Genomic DNA, 24,106 nt, shown 5'->3' on the forward strand with positions numbered 1-24,106 from the left:
CTGTGTTTCTGTATCATATCTAGGGTGGCCACTCAGGCATTCCCAGAATACTAGATATTCTGGTACTTCTGGGAATGACATGGACTCACGCCTGGTGGCATCACCCCACCTCCTCCAGTCTCACCTTGCACACACCAACCGGCTGGAGAAAGGGAGCAGGAAGGGCACACCGGCACTGGAGGCCATGACCTCGTGTGGACTGGTGCAGGTGAAGTTGTGCCTGAGTGGGGCACTCTTAAAACGTGCGCCACCCCCGATCAGGTATTGGACAAAGCCATGTCCAGCTTTGCCAGAACCAGCTGGGGGACAAAGCACCCCAAGAGGGTGGCCGGTTCAAAACTGGATGAGCGACTTCCCGAATATTCCCGTCTCTTTAACCCAAGGCGGACCGCGGCAATGATGAGCGTTTCCGATATAGACAGAGCGAGGAGTTGCGAACCTGACAATAGACAGCGCCCCCCTCCCCCGCGCGCCTTTCCAAGTTGTGTCTTTTCCACCAGGTGACTAGTTCTGAGCACAGCGGAGCGGGGCTGCCCTCCAGCCCCAGGGGAGCGGGGCTGACCCCGCGGAGGAGCCACGCCGGGCGCCCCCGAGCCCAGCCTCGCGGCGGGAAATGCCCGGGAGCCCCCCCAAGGGGGTGCGAGGTGACCGTGCTCGGAGCCTCCCGCTGTCGAGCCCGAGACAAGAGCGCCCCGGGGCGGCTGTCGCTGCCGCGCGGGCTGCGCTCAACCGGCGAGCGCCGGGCTCGGAGGCGCCGGGGCGACCGCGGGCCCGGGCCCAGGCCGGGACCGGGGCGTCTCTCCCCGCCGGCGGGAGGCGGAGCCACGGGCAGCCGCGCCAATGAGGGCCCGGTGCAGGGCGGGTCTCGGGGCGGAGCCGCCCCCGCCAGAGGCCCCAGGCAGCGGCAGGCCCGGACGCGGCCCGGCGTGGCGCCTCAGTCGGGTTCCAGCGCCGGGGGTCACGGGCTGAGCCATGTGGGGCCGTTACCGGGCGGCGCGGCGGCTGCTGTTGCTGAGCCTCAGCCGGTGAGGAGGGGCCGAGCGGGGGGCGCTGTAGGGCGGGGACGGCGGTCCTGGGGCCCGATCGCCCCATCCACCGGCTCACACGCGTCGCCCGCCCCGAGCATCTTCCTCCCCAGAAACCCCCCCGTCCCCTAGGCCCACCCCGTATCCTCCCCCACATCCCACAGCATTCGTCTCCCCTAGACGCCCCCAGCCGCCCCCCTCCCTCTGTATTCTCCCCCCCACACCATTCGTCTCCCTAGACATCCCCCCTATATCCCCCCCCCACAGCATATGTCTGTCCCAGACCCCGCACACCCTCTGTATTCTCCCCCCTACACACCATTCGTCTCCCTAGACATCCCCCCTATATCCTCCCCCCCCCAGCATATGTCTGTCCCAGACCCCGCACACCCTCTGTATTCTCCCCCCTACACACCATTCGTCTCCCTAGACATCCCCCCTATATCCTCCCCCCCCCAGCATATGTCTGTCCCAGACCCCGCACACCCTCTGTATTCTCCTCTCTACACACCATTCGTCTCCCTAGACATCCCCCCTATATCCTCCCCCCCCCCCCAGCATATGTCTGTCCCAGACCCCGCACACCCTCTGTATTCTCTCCTCTACACACCATTCGTCTCCCTAGACATCCCCCCTATATCCTCCCCCCCCCCCCCAGCATATGTCTGTCCCAGACCCCGCACACCCTCTGTATTCTCTCCTCTACACACCATTCGTCTCCCTAGACATCCCCCTTATATCCTCCCCCCCCCCCACAGCATATGTCTGTCCCAGACCCCGCACACCCTCTGTATTCTCCCCTCTACACACCATTCGTCTCCCTAGACATCCCCCCTATATCCTCCCCCCCCCCAGCATATGTCTGTCCCAGACCCCGCACACCCTCTGTATTCTCCCCCCTACACACCATTCGTCTCCCTAGGCTTCCCCCAGATTCCCCACACCCTCTGTATCCTCCCCCACATCCCATAGCATTCGTCTCCCACAGACACGCCCCCCCTTCCCCCAGACTCGCTATATTCTCCCCCACAGCATATGTCTCTCCCAGGCACCCCACACCCTCTGTATCCGCACCCCACACCATTCGTCTCCCTAGACATCCCCCCCCTTCCCCCTATATCCTCCCCCCACAGCATATGTCTCTCCCAGGCACCCCACACCCTCTGTATCCTCCCCCCACACCATTTGTCTCACTAGATATCCCCCCATATCCTCCCCTGCACCCCACAGCATTCGTCTCCCCCAGACACCACCCAGCCTCCCCACACCCTCTGTATCCTCCCCCCACACCATTCATTTCCCTAGACATCCCCCCCTTCCCCCTATATCGTCCCCCCACAGCGTATGTCTCTCTCAGGCACCCCACACCCTCTGTATTCTCCCCCCACACCATTCATCTCCCTAGACATCCCCCCCTTCCCCCAGACCCCCCACACCCTGTATATCCTCCCCCACATCCCATAGCATTCGTCTCCCCAGACCCCCCCCTTCCCCCAGACCCCCATATCCTCCCCCACAGCATTTGTTTCCCTAGACATCCCCCCCAGACTCCCCACACGCCTTATATCCTACCCAACACCATTTGCCTCCCTAGACATCCTCCCTTCCCCCAGCCCCCCACACCCCTTGTATCCTCCCTCATACCCCACAGTATTTGTCTCCGTAGCCCCCTTCTCCCAGACCCAACACACACCGTGTATCCTCCCCCCACAGCATTTGTCTCCCCAGACGTCTTCCCCCAATCCCCTGTATCCTCCCCCCACTCCATTCTTCTCCCTAGACATCCATCTTTCCCCAGCAACCCCCATATCCCCTCTATCCTCACCACATACCCTACAGCATTTGCCCCTCAAGACATCTCCTGCACATCCTCTATTTCCCCCCCAGCTGCCACACCATCCTTCTCCCCACATCCCCTCCTTTCCCCTACCCCCCCACATCTTATATATTCCCCCATATCATCCTTTCTTCCAGACATCTCCCCCCAGCACACCCCATGTCCTCGTTCTCCCAACCCTACATATTCCCATATTATCCTCTTCCCCACACATCCCCTCTATCCTTCTCGTAGCCCTCCTCCACCTGCCATATCATCCTCCTTCCTGAGCCCTCTATATCCTTCCCCACCACCCCAATAGCATCGTTCTCCCCATCCCACCCCCAGTTTGTGTGCTTACAGTACCAAACTTTCTGTTATCCCCTATAAATTTTACATTCCCCTCGTCCATACACATCCTAACATATCATCCTGGCCGTCTCTAATATGACCCCCTCACAGTCCCTACTCCTGATAATGCTCCCTCTCTTCATTTACACACAGGGTCCTTATACCAACATGCACAATTTCACCCCCTGCTGTTAATCTGCTACAGAAATACCTCCCCTAGTGAGGTCATAATCCATTTGACACTGCCTCACAGAAACCCCTCCTTCACACTCCATAGATCTTAATCACTCTGTGGTCCCTCCTTCTAACTGTCCTTCCCAGCTACATTTCTACTATTACCCTGACACACAACCTCCCCCATCCTATTATCTAGAACTTGTTTATTTCCCTGATATTACCCCAGCAAAACCGTTACTTCACTCAAAGTCTTCTACTTCCTATAACTCTGATCAATGTGACATAACCCAATGATGCTGATTGCTCTCCCCAGTCCTCACATTACTCCCTTAAAATATTGCATAATTCTGGGCCATGTCTACACTGGAAAGCATCTACAAAAATTCCTACCAGTTCAGCAAGAAAAACTGACATAACTAACACAGAGGTAAAAATAGGTCTGGCCTCTGGAGTTTTGATTGCAGGAGGGCTTTGGTGAACTGATGGGAATGTTTGTTTTTGTTTTGAAATTTTCCCAATATAGACAAGACCCTAAAGTTGACACCCACCCTAACCAATGTTTGCCTCTTTTGTTTTAGGCCCCAATCCTGAAATGAGCTCAATATAGGCATATGCCCATTGAAGTCAGTGAAATTTTGTGTGCGTGGGGGAAGGAGGGGCTGTTCATATGAGGCTCCGATCTTGCAATAATTTCAACTTTATCTTGAAAAGTCTTCTAGGTAGGAACGTGGCATTTGTCTGTAGCAGTGGTTCTCAACCTGTGCCCAATGGGCTGCTTGCAACCCAGTCAGCACCCAGCTGCGGCCCAGGTGACATCCTCAGGGCCATGCTGGTAGCATTGGATGCAGCCCACATAACACACATGTGGCCCACAATGGTAAATAGGTTGAGAATCACTGGTCTATAGAATGCAATATTTGTAATAATACACCCTTTTCCCCACCCCCAAAATTAAGCACAGAAAGGGGATAAGGTACAGAGAAACCTACTCTTGCGGTTGCATCTTTTTTCAAAAAGAAAATGTTATTTCAGGACTTTGAATCAAAAGTCATGGAGGTGGAAGAGTGGGCCTGCAAATGAAAGAGCACTACAATACAAGATAGGAGAACAAATCCATGGGTTCACTGTAAACCAGGTACAGTATTGTCTTTTTCTCGATCTCTCACTGTGAGTACTTTATAACTGGACAAAAGAATTTAGTGTTAGATGTTTTCCTGCAGAAGTTGAGACCAAGAGTTAGGGTTGCAGGGTAAATATTTACATATATGCTTTGAGTATCAAATAGAAGCAGCTAAAATATTCTTGTGGACAAAAATCTTTAGGCAGTGCTAAAACAAAATGCCTGCTTTAAAAGAAGATACTAATTCTGTTAGAATTTGTTATAAGGAAAACACAGTGACTTGTATGTAAACTTTGGAGAAGAAACTCAAGCCATTGAAAACTATTATATTAAACATTCAGTCATCTGTCAGTATTTGTATTTCACTGTGTGTTCTTTGCTATTTGTTTCTGTAAGTCATTACAAAAATATGAACTCTTCTTAAGTCGGGGAGGCATACCCTATTTATTGTAGTGGAAGTAGCAATATTTATATAGCTCTTTTAATCTGATATCCTTTTAAAGGAAGTCTGTCATTATCCCCATATTACAAAGGGGAAACTTTAGCACATAGAGTTGGAAGTAAGTTGACCAAAATCAGTGATCTGAGCTGAAGCGAGTAATAGCAAGTAGATCCTTAGCGCAGTACCCTATCTTCTGAATTTACACTTTATCTTCTCCTTACAATTTATACAAGTGGCCAAATTGTTCAAAGATTGTTTCCTATACCAGACAAGTATTGTTGGTTACTAATTCTGACACAATTTCTGCCCTTCAGGTAATTGTGTTGTTTAATTTACTTTTCTTGTATTTATTCACCTCTGATTCAACATGCTATGAAAACTATCTGCTAAAAATAGACCCGTACCACTAATGTTTTATTCACCAACTAAGTTTTATTTACAACCTAAGGATCTGATCCTGAAATTGATGCAATTTAGTGACTTCTTGAGTCCCATTGATATTAATCAGACTCCATTTGGGTGTGAGGGCCAGGACCTACACATAAATCCAGCTGCAGGATGAGGGTATAAGTGCTTGATCTGGCTCTCAGAAACATGGAGGTACATAAGCAGCAAATGGTCTTGCAAAATCATTTATAGCACGTGGAAAGTATCTGTCAATGTCCTGCGTACATAACAGTGCACCTTTCAGCAAATGGGAACACAGTAAAATCCTAGGCTTTTCTATGTTACTCCTTAATACTTTGTTTCTTAAAAATATTGGTGACTTTTTTGTAATATATCAAAAAAGGGTTGCAACATAAACAACAAAGACAAGGAAGGTAAAGCATACTTGCATGTAAAACATAGTGGGATGACTGTTAATCCTTTGAATGTGCCTGACTTTAATATAATATTGAATGATATGGTGGTGTAATCTTCCGTATGTAATTCTTTGTTTTTGCTTTCCATCATAACCTTAATTTCTTCTAGTTCAGTTCTAGTGTTTGATGTGCAGCAGAGGCTAGCTGGTTCTTTTCATAGTGTTCTCAAATTATTTTACCTAGAATTTATATAAATACTAACATGGAAGTTTTCTTCCAATGTAGGTAGAAGCTGTTCCTGAGCTATTCCTAACTGCAGTGAAGCTTAGTCATGAGAACACAGGAGCCAAATATTTGCATGTGGCACGTGAGGACTCCAATAATCTATTCAGGTATTCATTTTAGTATTAGTATTTATAAGGCACTTTCTATATGAAGATCGACCTGAGACCTGCAAATGCTAATATAGCTTCATATTACTCAAACGTTACTAATACTTTCCATTTAAGAAGCTCATAGTTGCAAGATTTTAAAAAATCCTATTTTACCAAAACTGTTGAAAAACTTAATTTGAATTCTGCCTTTTAATTAGTGAAATGAGTTTATTTTTTCAGTAAGGAAAAATTCATACTATCAAATCCATTTCAGAGTGCTTTATCAATTTCTCTTATGTTGATTGCTTATCTTTGTAAACTAAGTTGGTGTAAGACCCTCTTAAATGGATTTAAGAGCTTCTACGCAAGAAGATGCTGCTGTTTTTAACTTAAAGTGGTACAGTTTTCACATGTTGTCAAAAACTTAATTCACACAATTTACCTGTAAGGTTAGTAACAATTATTGCTATAGTCACTGTCAAAAGGGGACGTACATTTACTATATAGGTGTTAGCTACTTCAGCTGTTTTATCAACAACCTTAGCTACTTAATTTGTCTGCTGAACCGCATATCATGCACTGGAAAAACACCATATATCATCCAAAAGGTATACATTCTCCTGGCGAGCCCCCAAAAGTCCTCTAATTGTGAGCTTGTTTTTTTTCCCCTTGAAAGATATGATGTTTCTGCCTCCCAGCAGCACCAGTATTGGAAGACTAGTTTAGTTACTAAAGCATGCTGCCTTTCACGTAAGGCTAAACTACAAAACAAGTAATAGACGTGCTGTCTTTTGGTCACAAACTATTGTGTTGCATTCTTTTACAGTGTACAATTTCGTACCACCCCATTGGACAGTACTGGTGTTCCACATATCCTTGAACACACCGTGCTTTGTGGTTCTCAGAAGTATCCTTGCAGAGATCCTTTCTTTAAAATGTTAAACAGATCACTGTCCACTTTCATGAATGCATTCACAGGTAAGTTCAAGATAACTAAGAGCGTATAATTCAGCGGTTCTCAATCTGGGACCCCAAAGTGGGTTGCGACCCTGTTTTAATGGGGTCGCTAGGGCTAGTTTAGACTTGTGGGGCTGAAGCCCGAGTCCAGCCACCTTGGCCTGAAGCCCAAGGCTTTGGCTCTGCACCCATCTCACCCCCTCTGTCCAGGGCAGTGGGGCTCAGGGTTTGGCTTTCTTCCCTCTTTCCCCTCCCACCTGGGGTGGTGGGACTCGGGCAGGCTCAGGCTTCGCTCCCCCGTCCTGGAGTTGTGTAGTAATTTTTGTTGTCAAAAGGGGGTCGTATCATAGAATTTCAGGGTTGGAAGGGACCTCAGGAGCTCATCTAGTCCAACCCCCTGCTCAGAGCAGGACCAATCACCAATTTTTGCCCCAGATCCCTAAATGGCCCTCTCAAGGATTGAATTCACAACCCTGGGTTTAGCAGGCCAATGCTCAAACCACTGAGCCATCCCTCCACCCCCTGCACCCATTGTGGTGCAATGAAGTTTGAGAACCCCTGGCATATACAGTATTGTTAATTATCTTTTACTTTATGATTACGGCTTACTTCCTAAATTCCATGTTTGTTTGTTTTTGCTATAGTTATTTATAAATATTGTTGAACCTTTCTAATTACATTGACTGGGAGATCCATTGCAAAATGTTGAATTTTATAAACAAGCAAGTTGGTGCTGATGCATAAAATGTATTTTGTTCATTTGACAAGTATAGATTAGTTTTCATATACACCTCTACCCCGATATAACGCAACCCGATATAACACGAATTCAAATATTACGCGGTAAAGCAGCACTCCGGGGGGCGGGGCTGCACGCTCTGGCGCGTCAGCGCGTCTGGCTCCAACACGTTGCTCTGAGTGGCGTGTTAAGGGTGCCGGGCTGGGACCGAGGGGTTGGATAAGGAGCACAGGGTCTCGGGGGGTGGTCAAGGGACAGGGAACGGGGGTGTTGGATAGGGCGTGGGAGTCCTGGGAGGGGCCTGTTAGGGGGCAGGGGTGTGGATGGGGGCGGGGCAGTCGGGGGACAGGGAGCAGGGGTGTTGGGTAGGGGGTGGGGTCCTGGGGGTGGTTAGGGGCAGGGGTCTCTGGAGGGGGTAGTCAGGGGACAAGGAGCGGCGGGGTTGGATCGGTTGGGGATTCTGAGAGGTCAGTCGGGCGGGAAGTGATTATTAATAACGGAAATGCTCAAGGCCAAAGCAAGTTCGATATAACGTGGTTTCACCTATAATGCAGTAAGATTTTTTGGCTCCCGAGGACCGCATTATATCTGGGTAGAGGTGTACTATTTGGTATTTCATAGCACATAAGTAAATGTTCTGTTAGCATCACTTTTACAAAACAGCCGTCTTAGCAATGAATTCCTTACTATAGTATTAGATCTTTGCTGAGGAGTGGGGAGAAACCATCACATTCTACAGAAGTTATTGGGTGTGCAAATTAGCGAGCTTCTGCTCAGTTCCAGTTAATTATTTGGACAATCAAACTTAAAATAAAAATAGGAAGTGAAATGCACTGCAAACTTCCTAAAATACTTTGGTCATTAATATTTGACTTTGTTTGTATACAGCCAGTGATTACACACTCTACCCATTTTCAACACAAAATCCAAAGGATTTTCAGAATCTCCTGTCTGTGTATTTGGATGCTGCTTTTTTCCCATGTTTGCGACAACTAGATTTCTGGTAAGACTTGTACAGTTGTGTGTATAAACATTAAAAATCAAAGACTTGCTTATAATTTTAAAACTTTTTTACAGGCAAGAAGGTTGGAGGTTAGAGCATGAGAATCCAACTGATCCTCAGACACCACTAGTCTTCAAAGGAATTGTTTTTAATGAAATGAAAGGGGCATTTGTAAGTTCTGGCTTTTATTATCAACACTATAAAAGTGCATTGTGAATATTTAAAATAGTTGAGATTACAGATTAGCAATTTCATAGTTTCATTGAGTTTGAATAGCTCTACTCTCCCCACTATTAACCTCGTATACTCAATAGTATTTCTGAAGATAGATTGAATAAGATTTATTTTGAAGGATAGTCTGTTGAAAAGCTTATTATTTATATAAATGTAGTATTTAAGTAGTGAATCTTGCTGTTGTCCTATCTTTTGAGCAAAGGTTGGAATTATAATGTTGCAGCAATAGGCCACTAGTGATCTGATTAAAGTGACAAAAACTTTTTAATAAAAATTGTTGTATTAAAGTCAATGAAACTGGTGGACTACATGCTTGTGTAAGAATTACTTTTATGAGTAAGGCCTATAAGATTAGGTCTTACTGTTAAATATTTTTAATCTTAAAGTTTCTTCCGATGGCTTGCTAAAATGTATCTTTTTTTTTTTTTCCCTTAAGACAGACAATGAGAGGTTATTCTCACAACACCTACAGAATAAACTCCTTCCTGATCACACTTATGGTGTAATATCTGGTGGAGACCCATTAAGTATTCCTGACCTTACATGGGAACAGCTTAAACAGTTCCATGCCACTCATTATCATCCAAGCAATGCTAGGTACTTTAAATTGTTGTTGCTGACGACTTAGGTGATATACTGGGTTAACCGTGTATGTGTTTACCTGTGTCTCTCGCACTAAAGCAGGTATTTACTTTATATTAGTGTTTACTAAGTAAGGCGTGAGGAAAAATGTTATAGCCCCAAGAATGGATAAATGGGTATAGGGTTTTTTTATTTTGTTTATTTTTTTTTAAATTTTGTCACTCATTCAAATCCAGCCCACATTGGAAGTCACAGAAAGATGTTATAATCTGATGGCTCTTCAGTGGCTTGTGTGACATGAGGTAATGGTATTGGATTCCTACTGGTAGGTGTTGACATTGCTCAGCCATTAACTGTTGGTATATTTGGCAAGGCCTGCATAGAAGCTAATAATTCACTTGACATGGAGACTGAAAGGTGATTCCTTCAGATAGAATTGAGGGGTACTAGTGGGGAAACTTGTATTGCTTCTCCCTTTTCTGAACCAATTATGTGGATAAATAGAAATTCAGCTTAGAGGGCTATCAATCCAGCATCTTTCATGAGAAATTGATTAAGCTATTGCAATGATGACTTCCCAGCCGCATCCCCCTGTTTTGTTTCTCTCTTCATCCTGCTTTTACTAACATGTCTAAATATAGATCTTGATAATCCAATATGATCAGCATAGGCAGCTCCTGGAGCCACCGTCAATCGATAATGCTCCTTGCAAGTGCAAGGATCTGCCTCAGTGGACCCAATTGCAGGATGAGGCCAAAATTTGTAACCTCACTGAGGCAAGGATTGTGCGATCTTATCTGTATTGCAAGAAGCTAAATAACCTTGCTTCTCTTTTAAAAAACATATTGTTTTGGGAATTTTCCTGCTGGGATTAGGTTGTTTGGACACGCAGCTTTTTCCCGCCAAGAGTACTGTATGATTGTCCTACAAACTAGCTGCTGGCTTTTAGTGCTCTTGACTTCAGTGCATGAAACTGGAAAATGGCATGGGATCTTCAGCTCTGAATAACTTTCTGATTAGTGTGTGCTAGTTCCATTTCTGCAGCAGAATTTTTGGTGACATTTTTGACAGGTTTGGGGGCCATGAAGACACACTCATTTCTGCATATAACTCACTAAAAGATGCATGAAATTCAGACTTCATTGCTGCTGTATTATGCATGCAGACTAAAAAATTAAATCCTAATCTTACATTTAAAATGCAGGTTCTTCACTTATGGTAACTTCCCATTGGAGCAGCATTTAAAACAAATTCATGAAGAAGCGCTGACTAAGTTTCATAGAATTGAACCAAATACTGCCATCCCAGTTCAGCAACTCTGGGATAAGCCTGTAAGTAAAAGATAAATATATAACCAGCCTTTGTATTGCACTACTTTAAATATTGAGTCTGCTCTGCAATGCTATTCAACTTACTGTTTGTTTTTATAGAACACTCACACATTTTGTTTGGTTGTAAAAGTGTTAACAGTTTTTGGGCCTTATGATAAATTTAAATGATTGACTTCTAGGATCTGTATACTGTTATATTTAGGGTCTCAATGATCCCTCAGTGTTTGAAGACTGCCACACTGTATTCACTAACTAGAGAATTATCCATCTAGCAATTGACACAGAGTTCTGGGAGTTAGGAGATGTGGGCTTAATTCCTAGCTCTGCCAGAAGCTTGCTCTGTTCTCTGGACCAATTCCTGCTTTAATTTGCAACCAGGATGCAAATGGGATGGAAGTTAGGGCAGGATTTGTTTGGCCCTTTCTTTCTCAATTTCCTACTTGTAATGGAGATACTACCTACCTCACGTGGGTGATAACAAGCAGGGATAATGTATTCATGAATTTACAAGTTAACTCATTAATGTTTATAAAGTGTATTAAAATCCTCAGAAGGAAGATACTATAGAAACACAAATTATGCTTTATTATTAACTTCCGTTCAAGTTTAATGTTTTAAATCATGTTACTGCCTCTAATTACTTATTTATTATACTTGACAGAGAGAGCATCATGTGAAATGTGGCTCAGATTCATTTGCTGCAGACCCTACAAAGCAGACAACTATCAGTGTTAGCTTCTTGCTGACAGAGTAAGTGTATTGAAAATGAAATTTCAACAGAAGAATCATGCTTATTCCTTTAAATCAGGAACTTACTAAGAGTTTATTTCACCATGAGCGTAATCAAAATTGTTTACTATAAGGATTCTCAAATTTGTTTCATAGTGTGGGTCACCTCACATCCCATCATGACTGTGTGGCCCTCCCTTCTCTCCCTTTTCCAATTAAATTAACATCCCTGTGACAATTACATCAATTTCTTATGTAGAGCAGTTAATGTTAAGAAAGCAATAATGTATTTTTAACTGTCTTTCACTTTAGCGGGTGGAAATAAAGAGCCAATACCATGTATTCTGCGGACCAGTGTTTAGGGACCAATGATTCACTGTATGCTAATGAGTTGCATCTAGGCAGACTTATTACATGTAATGGGGTTGCCCAGATGTACCTCAGGGCCTAATTCAACCAGTAAAACCTTTGACTGGCAATGATGTAGCAGGTGGAAAGAACCCAGTTTGACTCTAGGATCCCAAGCTGCGTGTGCACAACTGTCAGTGACTTTAAAAAACAAAACAAAAACCTCTGCTCTTCCCCTCACACACACTTCCCAGCCCACACCCTGTAGTTTGATACCAACAATAACTTAAATATAATACATAATACCCACAATCCCATTTTAAAGAAAACCATGCTGTAACACTGATTTTTTTGAAACTTATTTTTTTACTTAGCATTACAGATACTTATGAAACTTTCACGCTTAACCTGTTGTCTTCCCTGTTGGTTGGTGGACCTAATTCTCCCTTCTACAAAGCCTTACTTGAGGCCAATCTTGGTACAGACTTTTCTCCTGATGTTGGGTAAGTGTCGCAATTCACTTTTCATCACCTTTTAATGACAATAACTCCTGTAACGTTGATACTGCTCTTGTTATAAAATTACTTCCTTTTTTAAAAAATAAATCGAAGGATAGGTGGGGAGAAAGCTAACTCTTATTATTTTCAGGCTATTTTTATACAAGAATCTTCTGGTGTATTTTACTCTTTTCCATAGTGGAACAGTGAAGTATCTTCAAGTGTAAATTTTGACCTTGCAAGATACACAAATAGTTTTATTCTTGACTTACGTTGATTTAATGGAGTTGAGAATAAGGCCCATAATTCACAATCCATGTTGCTATTTTGCTATTGCCAATTACTTGCATACAATGTTTAAACATTTGTTTTCAGATGTATGTTTGTCTCTATACACTGGAGCAAGTGGATTGAAACCCTGTGGCAGTCTCTCGCATGTCAAAGTATTTTTTTTCAATATCCAAAACTGTTTTATCTTGACATCTTAAGTGCTTTAGGATTACTTCGGAAAAGTCAGTAAATTTAATCTTTGATAGGCTTTTATTTACTTATGGTTTTTTTTTTTTCTGATTGATTTAGTGCACTATGAAGACTGTCACAAACACATCTTTATTGGTATAATGAAATACCATCAGATTTTCATAGTACAATATCTAAGTTACCTTGCATTTCCAAAAGTCTCTTGTAGACATAGAGCATTGTACAGATATTGTTTTGTAATATATTGAACAGAGAAATGGGACTCTATATGAGTAAAGATACCCATGTGTATAACTGCTGGTAGAATCATTTCTGAGTACTTAATGTTTTAAATAATTACACTTCATTCCAATTAAAATGACAGTATTTAGTACCTACTAGGTTAATGTGCAACTTCTTGGCAAGAAACTCATTGGTAACTTCCAATTTAGCTTATATGTATCTATCAGTGCAACGTTAAGAAGCAGCATAGTCTACTCCCCAGAGCATTCTGTGCCAAAAAAAATAAAAATTCCGTGCACAATATTTTAAAATTCTGCAAATTTTATTCCTCAAATAAAAGAGGAGGCTCCAGCATGGCTCTGGGGGGAGAGGCCCCTGGCTGTTTGGAGACGGCAGGCCACTGTGCAGCTCCCCCTGGGATACAGACTCAGTGGCGAGGTTGCACCCAACCCTGACACAGCGCAAGGACTGGGCCTGCCCCAGAAACACCCCAGAGCCTTGCCCAGCTGTGCCAGGTGCACCAGATGTGGGCAGGCAGGCTCAGCAAGGCAGGATCCAAATATGGAGGGGCTTAGTGTGGGGGATCCAGGTGTGAGATGAGGGTTCTGTGTGGGGCAATCTGGATAAACGTGGCTCAGTGGGGTATCTGGGTGTGGGGGCGCTCAGTGCGGGGTCCAGATGCTGGGGGAGTGGGGCTCAGTGGGGTTGGGATCCAGGTGTGGATGGCTCTTCGGCTTGGTCCAGGTGCAGGGGGAGTGGGGATCTGCGGGGCGGGGGTGGGCGGTTTGAGTGTTTGTGTTTCAAAGAAGTCTGCGGAGGACATAAATTCTGCGCATGCACAGTGGTGCACAATTCCCCCTGGAGTAATAGTCTAGAGGAATGAGCATAAGTCGGAGAATTAGACACTTCTGAATTCTGGATCACTTTATGGTCTTTGACAAGTCATTTAGGAGGGTGGGGGAAATGTAAATGGCCTCTAATTTGGGTGGCTCAGTTTTGGTGTGCTAAATTTTAAGTGCAGGGGATTTGATTTTCACCAGTGCTGAACCCCTACAGCTCCTATTATATTGGCTGCTGTTGGAATTGTAGGATGATCAGGACTTCTGGAAATGGGACCTTAGGTTTTTAGAGTTGAGCCCTAAAGTTAGTCACTTGTGAAAACTTGGACTACAATTTCTTTATCCCAGTTTCCCTAAATCTATTGAGTCACTGAGACACAAACATGGAACCCCCAAAATATCATCTCTGCACTCAATTTTCAAAGACTGCTATTTGAAGACTAAATTGTAGACCCCTTCTACTCACTGTCATAAGTAAAATGAACGTGTTGGTTTAAAAAGAGTTTTCCTCTTCGTGTCTGCTATCAAAAGAAAATAATATAAATACAGAAAAATCTTCTGTATTTGAAAACACTAATACAGATTAATTCCAAGATTTTTTCAGTCCTTTCTATTTTAGTTTTGGTTCTGTAGCTGTTCTTCATTCTTTAGTTCGAACTATGGCTGAAACTTTTAAAAACCATGTACCATTCCTACTGAGACTGAAAAATAAATAGCTGAAGATTTTGGCTCCTTGCCTTTTTGTTAGGTTTTTTCTTTTCCATCTTAGTCTAGATCTTGTAAATTCTAACTTTTTTTTTTTTTTTTTTTTTTACATTCATTAACTAGTTATAACCTTTCTGTGGTTCTGTGTCAAAGTTTCAGTACCTACCAGTGGAATAAATGTTTTTTTAATTCTAGGTTTAATGGCTGCACGCAAGAGGCTTACTTCAGTGTAGGCCTGCAGGGAATTGCTGAGAAAGACATAGAAACCATCAAACAAATTACTGCTAGAACAATAGATGAAGTTATTGAGTGAGTAATGTTAAATTCTCGAAGTATTCTTTTACCAAAAACTATTACTAGAAGTATATTTTTAAAATATGTATTTTTAAATGTATGAAAACTACACTAAAGTAGCAATTTCCAATGGTTCAATACTTTTAAGAACTAATCTTATTTATTGCCCCTCTCCTCCCTGCTTCCTTAAATACTTGTCCTATAGTGTGCCCCTCACCATAATATTTCGGAGTTAATAGTGCTATTTCATTAAATGACACAATATGATCATACTTCATATTGGTTTTATTCTATATGGTACATACTAAGTACCAATGCTTCATCAATACTATAATTCATTTTCATGTGTTAATGGGTGCATGCGTTCTTCTCTCGGGGATGTGGGGGTATGTGTATATATGTACACACACTATATCTATATTAAAAAAACAAAACAAAAACTTTCCCCAAAGGAAAGGATTTGAGGAAGAGAGGATTGAAGCCCTACTTCACAAAATTGAAATCCAGATGAAGCATCAGTCTACAAGTTTTGGACTTGCCCTGACATCAGTAAGTGCTCCTTTTTTCTGTATAGGTACAATGTCAGTTTTCAGCAGTGTCTTAGAATTCTGGGTCAGATTTTGCAAGGCCTTTCTCATGCAGACATTCTCCTGAAATATCTTTTTTTTTTTTTGTCTTCCTTCCTTTGTTCCCCTCAATATCAACAAAGGTCTGTTGTCATTAGACTTTGTATTAGTTGTCTAATTTAGGGCTCAATCCCCTAATCTTTACATGATTAGGTCCCCTGGGATTGCTTGCTTGGGTAACGATTTCTCCTGGGCTTGTAAACTCAGGGCATGGACTTACACATTTGTAAGGCCTCTTGTACCCCATAGCGCTATATAAATAATGACTGAATACTTGGTCCCCTGTACTTAGTTTTGCTGCTGTAATTAAAGTTCATAGTTTAAACATGAAAATATGCACTGGCTTGAATATTTACCTAAAATTTCCACATAGAAGCAATTGTAGAGATGAGCCCCCTAGAAAATGTGGGTGGCTCTTAGGAACCCTGAGAAGCCTTCTAAGCTTTGTCAAGTGTGGGGGCTCTGTGAGTTATAGGATCTGCAGGTGAGGTGGAATATTTCACATTCTGCTTTTCCCAATGATCAACTCCTCTACTCTCCCCCGTTTTGCTACACCCTGTGTTCCACGTGTCCACTATCCCTCACTCTGCTGTCACCCTTCTTGTCTTCACCACTGTACCCTCCCGCACTTTGCTGGGACTCTTTATATCCCATTCTCCACTATGTAATCCAAGTTCCATGCTTTCTCCAGCCTGCAAATCCCACCAGTGGATCTCCCTAAGATCTAAAGGAAGTGAGCATTTTAGGAGGTCTTCTATAGTGGGATAGTGGGATTACCAGGAGAGTTGGGGAGGGGACAGCAGCAAGAGAAATGCATGAAATAGAATAATCAAATCAAACTCAATTTAAAATGTCTCATTGTTCTTTTCAAGTTGGCATCTGGCAAAAAGAGCTTTATAAGTTTCTCACTAAGGTGATCACCATTTTTCAAAAATGTCTTCAGCTTGTCTGATTAAATTCTGCTGCAAAAAACCCTCTTTTTAATTGATAAGACCTGCAAGCAATTAATTCAAAGTTTGAGGATTATCTCTTCAAGAAAATATTCTAGAAATGTACTTTATTAAAAGAAACTGCTTAAGTCTCCAGCAGTGAGATCCCATATTAATCTTTCCATATTTCTATTAATAATAAAAATGGAAATAACTTCATTTTCTAGGGATGGTAGTTTAAAAACACTAGAACTTAACTCGGGAAGTTCAGTACAGTAACTGAGTTCTCGCTTTTCTTTTGTTAATTTCTTGTTACAACAGTGACAAAAAAGCAAAAGTTAAATTTATTGAACTTGGAACACTTTAGTTTTAGAATGCAGTCAGAGAGGAATTTGTCTGATTATTTTTTTTTGACATTTGTAGAGCCACATTGAACTTGTCAAATTGTTGCTAGAATGATCAAAGTTAATGAGTGAGTAATGGTAAATTCTTCCAAATCTTGAAGCATTCTTTTAATACAGACTGTTATTGTTCCAAGGTTTGTAGAAAAATTTACCTCTGCCCAAGACCTAACCTACCCATTTTTCAGTTGATATTTCAATTGATATATGAGAGAGAATAATGTTCTTTGCAACAGAAAGTTCCCACGGAATTCTTAAATATTTTTTAGAGTTTTGACAATTGTTATATGCTTAGGACACGTGTGTATATAAACATATATTCAGTAAATGAGAATGGAGAACTGTAGAAAACATAATTTTGATAAATGCAGTTCAAGAACAATTTTTCTTCGTTTATTTAACATTTGCTTTGTAGTGTACTTTATTTCAAGTCTCTCTCTCCCCCACCCCATCCCCAATGTTTCTTCTACTGAACAGAAACTATCAATCTCTTCAGTTCAGGTTCTTGTATAGTATGTTGATCAACTTTCAATAGTAGTTTCACAAATTTTAAAATTAATAACTTCTCCCATACCACAAGTCCTAACAACGAAAACAAAACCTCCAAAACAAAAAGGCTCAGCAGACTTCTGCTTATAAAATCTTATCTATGTTAACAGTGGTCCCATTTAAACGCATAACAGAGTTATGTAAAAACACAGTTTTCTCTTTAGGCTGAAAAACTCATACAAATGTGTAACTGACTGTAGAATCTGATCTCTCTTGAAAGTTCTGGTTCAATTTTACTTTTTTCATGCCCTTCCTCCCAGTTGGACTGAATATTTGTGTATTCTAAAAAGTAAGGGGATGGGTGAGATCTGGGCTAAGGGGGAGAAATGTGAAAAGACTCCTTAAGGTGAAAACTTAGAAAATTGGGAGCCTGCCAAGGTAACTTTTTTTGAGGGGGAGGGAGGGAATTAACCTCTGATGTCTCTTTTAACAAACAATATTGTCACTTTTACCTTATGTACATATCAAATGGCGGTATTACTGAAGTGTTGCTTGTCTGCTATACATATATAAACAGGACTGGTAATGTGTGTGTTATGGAATATGCATACCAATCCATGAAATGCCTGTATATTCAGTTAAATGTTATGTTTATCTAATTTCTTGTCATTCAAGTACATAGCCTCCTGCTGGAATCATGAAGGAGACCCTGTGGAACTTTTGAAGATTTCAGACAAAGTGACTCAGTTCAGGCAGCACCTCAAGGACAACCCAACATTTCTTCAAGAAAAAGTTAAACAGTATTTTAAGGTAAGAGACTAAAGAAAAAGCTCTTTTAATACTAATTTCTATATCACACTGTTTGAGCCTGTGACAATAGTACTAGCTTTAGGCCTCTTGATTTTTTTCCTAATTATAAAACCCAGTATTGCAGGTAGATTAAATGTCAGCATTAACAGATGGAGTCCATTCATCATATACACCTTAAACCTTTCAAAAATGAAGCTACTACCCATTTTTGCCAAATGTCCAACTAAAGTGCGTACATGAACTCTCTGGGCAAAATGTAAGTGTGACATTGCCCAGTGTACAGTCTGGCCTGCTGAACAGCTGTGTCCTGGGGTGCCTTTTACACTGCTTTGCTGTGAGAGCAATCACTCCTGGCCTTGCTCACACACAGCCTCTAGCATGTAAATTATTCCCATCTAAGTTATGAGTGCTCCTAGCCAGCCATTCCTGAATTGTATTGCAGAATGACACTAGCAAATTCCCAGTCCGATACTTGTCCACAGAAATGTGCGTCTTGTACTGCCCTGCTATTTCCTTCTGTGTAGTGCAAGCTCATAGAAAATCTGTCATTTCATTAATAGAAAATGATGTGCACGGATCTTGTCCCAAATGAAGTTTCCCAAGCACTTCAATCCAAACACACACTGATTTAGATAAAACAATAACTACTGAAAGATAGATTTTAAGTGATTACAATTAATAAGGCATAAAAGTCAGAATTGATTACAAAGAAATAAAAGGCAAAACACAGGCTCTCACCATATGCTTACAGCAGTCTGGCTGGATTTCTCCCAGTTCAATGATGCATCTTTTGTCTTTCAAACGGTGCTGATGCCATAAGTAGAGATGAGGCTAAAGGTGATAGTCCATTCAATTTTGTTGACACCTGCTGAAATATCAGTTTGCCTTTTGTCTCTGAGGAAATGGTTTGGGCTGCTTCCCCAGAAGCAAGTGTATCTTGACCTTTTTAAACTAATATTTTAAATGGACGGTTTTCATGTTCACTGTGTCCTTTTACTAGCCTCCCCAATATTATATAAAATAGAAACTATTTGAGTTGTAAGGTTAAAATTCACAGTAAATATATCAGCTCCCCGCTTCAGAGTAGAAAACAAAGAATTTAATAGCAATTATAAAATTTGCACACTGCAGGTGGACTCCCTGGCTGGAGAACTGGGGTTATTCATTACACCTCTGAGGCAGGATTTCAGGTGGCTGTATAGGATGCATCTACCCTCTTTGTGGCTTGGAGCTCCGTTTCACGTGGAGTCTCTGAGCTCTTGCTCTTAGGTAGACAGTGGGAAGTGCCTGGGGAAAGGGTCTAATTAGGCTGCTCTAACTATCCTAGCACGTTAATTAGGTTATTTTCTAGGACATTCATGTCTGTGACCTTGTCTATGTGAGAAAGTTACACTGGTGTATTTTATATTGATTTAATTAGACCAGTGACCAATATGTCATTGAAGGATGCTGGCTGCTCAAGTGTCATAGAGGGATGCTTGTGCTCATGCTTGTGGCTATGTGCATCCTTTTCTACCCCTTATTTATTAATGTATCAAAGGGTAGGATTTTAACTGAAAGAAATAATGAGACCTTAAGTGGCTTCAAATGATATGCAAGCAAAATAATATGCATTCGGTATATGTCTGCTTGGTGATGGCAATAATCTAGGGATCTAAAGATGAAAGGGAGGAAGAAACAGTCCTTAAACCTAATATTTTGTTATGGGAATGTATTTGTACAGGATAATCCACATAGATTGACTCTGTCGATGAGTCCAGATGAAAGCTACTATGAAAAACAAGCAAAATTGGAAGCCGAAAAACTGAAACAAAAAGTTAATGCTCTTTCTGAAGAAGAGAAGAAACAAACATATGAAAAAGGTTAGCATCTTGTAATGCTTTTTTAGTTCTGATAACGGTTTAAAAAAATGACAATCAGCTATTTTATTTGTCACTTACAGAATATTTATAGTTCTTTTATATATAGATACCAAAAGTCCATCAGCATTTGTTTTGAAAGTGGAAGATTTTACTGGTGTGTGTGGGTTTTTTGTTTGTTTTTTTTTTAAAATAATCTGTGTGCGCTCAAATGTGCATGTAAAAGACAACTGTACGGTTAAAGACATCACCAATAGATTCCACTATCTAGAGGTATGCATCCGATGAAGTGAGCTGTAGCTCACGAAAGCTCATGCTCAAATAAATTGGTTAGTCTCTAAGGTGCCACAAGTACTCCTTTTCTTTTTGCGAATACAGACTATCTAGAGTACTCTTCACTTAAAAAAATGAAGAAATTGATCAGAGCCTTGGAGGAGAGGGGGGAGGCAATGTTCTTTTTAACATTAACCTGCTAATACTAGAAACATGTAGTGAACTTGCTCTCAGGACAGCAGACATGTATCATCAGTTCCATCACTGTTGTGAGGGAAATTTGTATGACCAACTGAGAAGACCTATATAGCACTTCCGAAAAGTTTGAGCTTTCTTTATTGTTCTAGGCTGAATGTGAACTGATACAATGATGTCTTTTTCAGGCTGCAGATTGTGGTCTCTCTAACATTGTAGCTTACTCAAGCAGCTCCTAAATGAAATTAACAGGACTTGGAATCTGTGTGTAATTGTGAAACATACAAACATCATGTCAGTTACACGCCTTGGTGCTTGGGAAAGCTGTAAACATCAGCAGTAGGGCAGACTATAAAGTATTCACTGAGGAAAAAAGAAACAAAATCTAGAAGAGTAGAGAAGCTGAGATACTACATCAGAGTAGCCTGGAGGTTCTGGGCTTGGGAAAGGGAGAGCAGCTTTCTAGCAGCTAGGTGAGATCGCCTACATTATAAGGTGAACTTGAGGTTTTTTAAAGCAACCACTAGCCAGAGGCGGATATAAAAGATAGAGGTTGAGGTTTTTCAAACAGACTAACAGGTTTAGCCAACCAACATGTAGCAAGGTCCAGAGAGAGCACTCTGGTAAGAATTCCAGGTGGATACTGACCTTTTTCACCTGAAAGCTGTGTTGTCGTCCCTGGAGTTTGCTGTTAGCGGGAGGTCTTTGACATCTGGCTGGTAGGTGTCTGTTAAATATTTTAATCTCTGGATCATGAGCTATCCTAAAGGGTGGAGATAGAAACACTTTATCCTGTTAGGATGATGATGGATTTTCTATGATGCCCTCTGATGTGCATTTCAATAAAATACAGTGATTATAATAGTTTGCGGGAGCTGTTGGGAATGGGAAGTATCACTCTTATCTGTCACAGAAATGTGGTTTTTTTTTTGTTTTTTTTCCCTTAGCTACATAATTTCACTGGGTTTTGATAGTTTTTATTGGAAACCTTTAAGCATTAATCTTAATATTCTGCTTTTATTAGGTTTGGAATTAATTGCTCTTCAAAGCAAACCTCAGGATACCTCCTGTCTCCCAGCTCTAAAAGTATCTGATATTGAGCCCACAATCCCATTCACTGAGCTGGAGATGACATTTGCAGGTTAGTGAACTTAAATCTTTTATAAAACGAAGAAACAGTTTAATTTGCTGACATTTTACTTTGAGAAGTAGAATGAATGGGAAATCAAAAGGCTTCATATATATGGCAATATATTGAATCATAGAATAACAGAGTTGGAAGGGACCTCTGGAGGCCATCTAGTCCAAACCCCTGCCCAGAGCAGGACCAATCCCAACTAAATCATCCCAGCCAGGGCTTTGTCAAGCCTGACCTTAAAAACCCCTAAGGAAGGGGATTCCACCACCTCCCTAGGTAACACATTCCAGTGTTTCACCACCCTCCTAGTGAAAAAGTTTTTCCTAATATCCAACCTAAACCTCCCCCACTGCAACTTGAGACCATTACTCCTTGTCCTGTCATCTGCTATCACTGAGAATAGTCTAGATCCATCCTCTTTGGATCCACCTTTCAGGTAGTTAAAAGCAGCTATCAAATCCCCCCTCATTCTTCTCTTCCGTAGACTAAACAATCCCAGTTCCCTCAGCCTCTCCTCATAAGTCATGTGTTCCAGTCCCCTAATCATTTTTGTTGCCCTCCTCTGGATGTTTTCCAATTTCTCCACATCCTTCTAGTAGTGTGGGGCCCAAAACTGGACACAGTACTCTAGATAAGGCCTCACCAATGTTGAATAGAGGGGAATGATCTCCTGGCAATGCCCCTACTTCTACAGCCCAAAATGCCATTGGCCTTCTTGGCAACAAGGGCACACTGTTGACTCATCTCCAGCTTCTCGTCCACTGTCACCCCTGGGTCCTTCTCTGCAGAACTGCTGCCGAGCCATTCAGTCCCTAATCTGTAGTGGTGCATTGGATTCTTCCATCCTAAGTGCAGGACTCTGCACTTGTCCTTGTTGAACCTTATCAGATTTCTTTTGGCCCAATCCTCCAATTTGTCTAGGTCCCTCTGTATCCTATCCCTACCCTCCAGCGTATCTACCTTTCCTCCCAGTTTAGTGTTATCCGCAAACTTGCTGAGGGTGCAATCCACACCATTCTCCAGATCATTAATGAAGATATTGAACAAAACCGGCCCCAGGACCGACCCTTGGGGCACTCCGCTAGATACCGGCTGCCAACTAGACATGGAGCCATTGATCACTACCTGTTGAGCCCGACAATCTAGCCAACTTTCTACCCACCTTGTGGTGCATCCATCCAGCCCATACTTCTTTAACTTGCTGACAAGAATACTGTGGGAGACCGTGTCAAAAGCTTTGCTAAAGTCGAGGAATAACACATCCACTGCTTTCCCTTAATCCACAGAACCAGTTATCTCATCATAGAAGGCAATTAGATTAGTCAGGCATGACTTTCCCTTGGTGAATCCATGCTGACTGTTCCTGATCACTTTCCTCTCGTCTAAGTGCTTCAGAATTGATTCCTTGAGGACATGCTCCATGATTTTTCCGGGGATTGAGGTGAGGCTGACCGGCCTGTAGTTCCCAGGATCCTCCTCCTTCCCTTTTTTAAAGATTGGCACTACATTAGCCTTTTTCCAGTCTTCCGGGACTTCCCCCGATCGCCATGAGTTTTTAAAGATAATAGCCAATGGCTCTGCAATCACAGCCGCCAACTCCTTTAGCACTCTCGCATGCAACGCATCCGGCCCCATGGACTTGTGCTCATCCAGCTTTTCTGAATAATCCCGAACTACTTCTTTCTCCACAGAGGGTTGGTCACCTCCTCCCCATGCTGTTCTGCCCAGTGCAGTAGTCTGGGAGCTGACCTTGTTCGTGAAGACAGAGGCAAAAAAAGCGTTGGGTACATTAGCTTTTTCCACATCCTCTGTCACTAGGTTGCCTCCCTCATTTAGTAAGGTGCCCACACTTTCCTTGGCTTTCTTCTTATTGCCAACATACCTGAAGAAACCCTTCTTGTTACTCTGAACATCCCTCGCTAGCTGCAACTCCAGGTGTGATTTAGCCTTCCTGATTCCATTCCTACATGCCCAAGCAATATTTATATACTCATCCCTGGTCATTTGTCCAATCTTCCACTTCTTGTAAGCCTCTTTTTTGTAGTTTAAGATCAGCAAGGATTTCACTGTTAAGCCAAGCTGGTCGCCTGCCATATTTACTGTTCTTTCTACACATCGGGATGGTTTGTCCCTGTAACCTCAATAAGGATTCTTTAAAATACAGCCAGCTCTCCTGGACTCCTTTCCCCCTCATGTTATTCTCCCAGGGGATCTTGCCCATCGGTTTCCTGAGGGAGTCAGGGACTTGGTTCGAACTGAGGCTTTTATTCCATACCCCTAAATCGAGGGAGAACAAGTAATCGTAGATTACTTGTATT

General features: G+C 42.4%; 1 protein-coding gene across 1 annotated transcript in view; it reads left to right on the top strand.

Annotated features, from left to right (window-relative positions):
• The first annotated feature begins 881 nt into the window (after positions 1 to 881).
• PITRM1 (pitrilysin metallopeptidase 1) overlaps positions 882 to 24,106 on the top strand; it is a 42,552-nt gene continuing 19,327 nt past the window's right edge. Inside the window, exons 1-15 of the mRNA XM_084620841.1 lie at positions 882 to 1,025; positions 4,402 to 4,504; positions 6,020 to 6,126; positions 6,935 to 7,086; positions 8,693 to 8,807; positions 8,882 to 8,978; positions 9,478 to 9,638; positions 10,828 to 10,954; positions 11,616 to 11,704; positions 12,406 to 12,534; positions 14,970 to 15,083; positions 15,521 to 15,617; positions 18,189 to 18,323; positions 20,047 to 20,185; positions 21,675 to 21,791. Of these exons, the coding sequence (XP_084476967.1) occupies positions 973 to 1,025; positions 4,402 to 4,504; positions 6,020 to 6,126; positions 6,935 to 7,086; positions 8,693 to 8,807; positions 8,882 to 8,978; positions 9,478 to 9,638; positions 10,828 to 10,954; positions 11,616 to 11,704; positions 12,406 to 12,534; positions 14,970 to 15,083; positions 15,521 to 15,617; positions 18,189 to 18,323; positions 20,047 to 20,185; positions 21,675 to 21,791 (1,735 nt within the window). The 5' untranslated portion in view covers positions 882 to 972. The remainder of the gene's footprint in view (positions 1,026 to 4,401; positions 4,505 to 6,019; positions 6,127 to 6,934; positions 7,087 to 8,692; positions 8,808 to 8,881; positions 8,979 to 9,477; positions 9,639 to 10,827; positions 10,955 to 11,615; positions 11,705 to 12,405; positions 12,535 to 14,969; positions 15,084 to 15,520; positions 15,618 to 18,188; positions 18,324 to 20,046; positions 20,186 to 21,674; positions 21,792 to 24,106) is intronic.

This window comes from Lepidochelys olivacea, assembly GCF_965140295.1.
Source record: "Lepidochelys olivacea isolate rLepOli2 genome assembly, chromosome: 2".
NCBI classification, from domain to species: domain Eukaryota; kingdom Metazoa; phylum Chordata; order Testudines; family Cheloniidae; genus Lepidochelys; species Lepidochelys olivacea.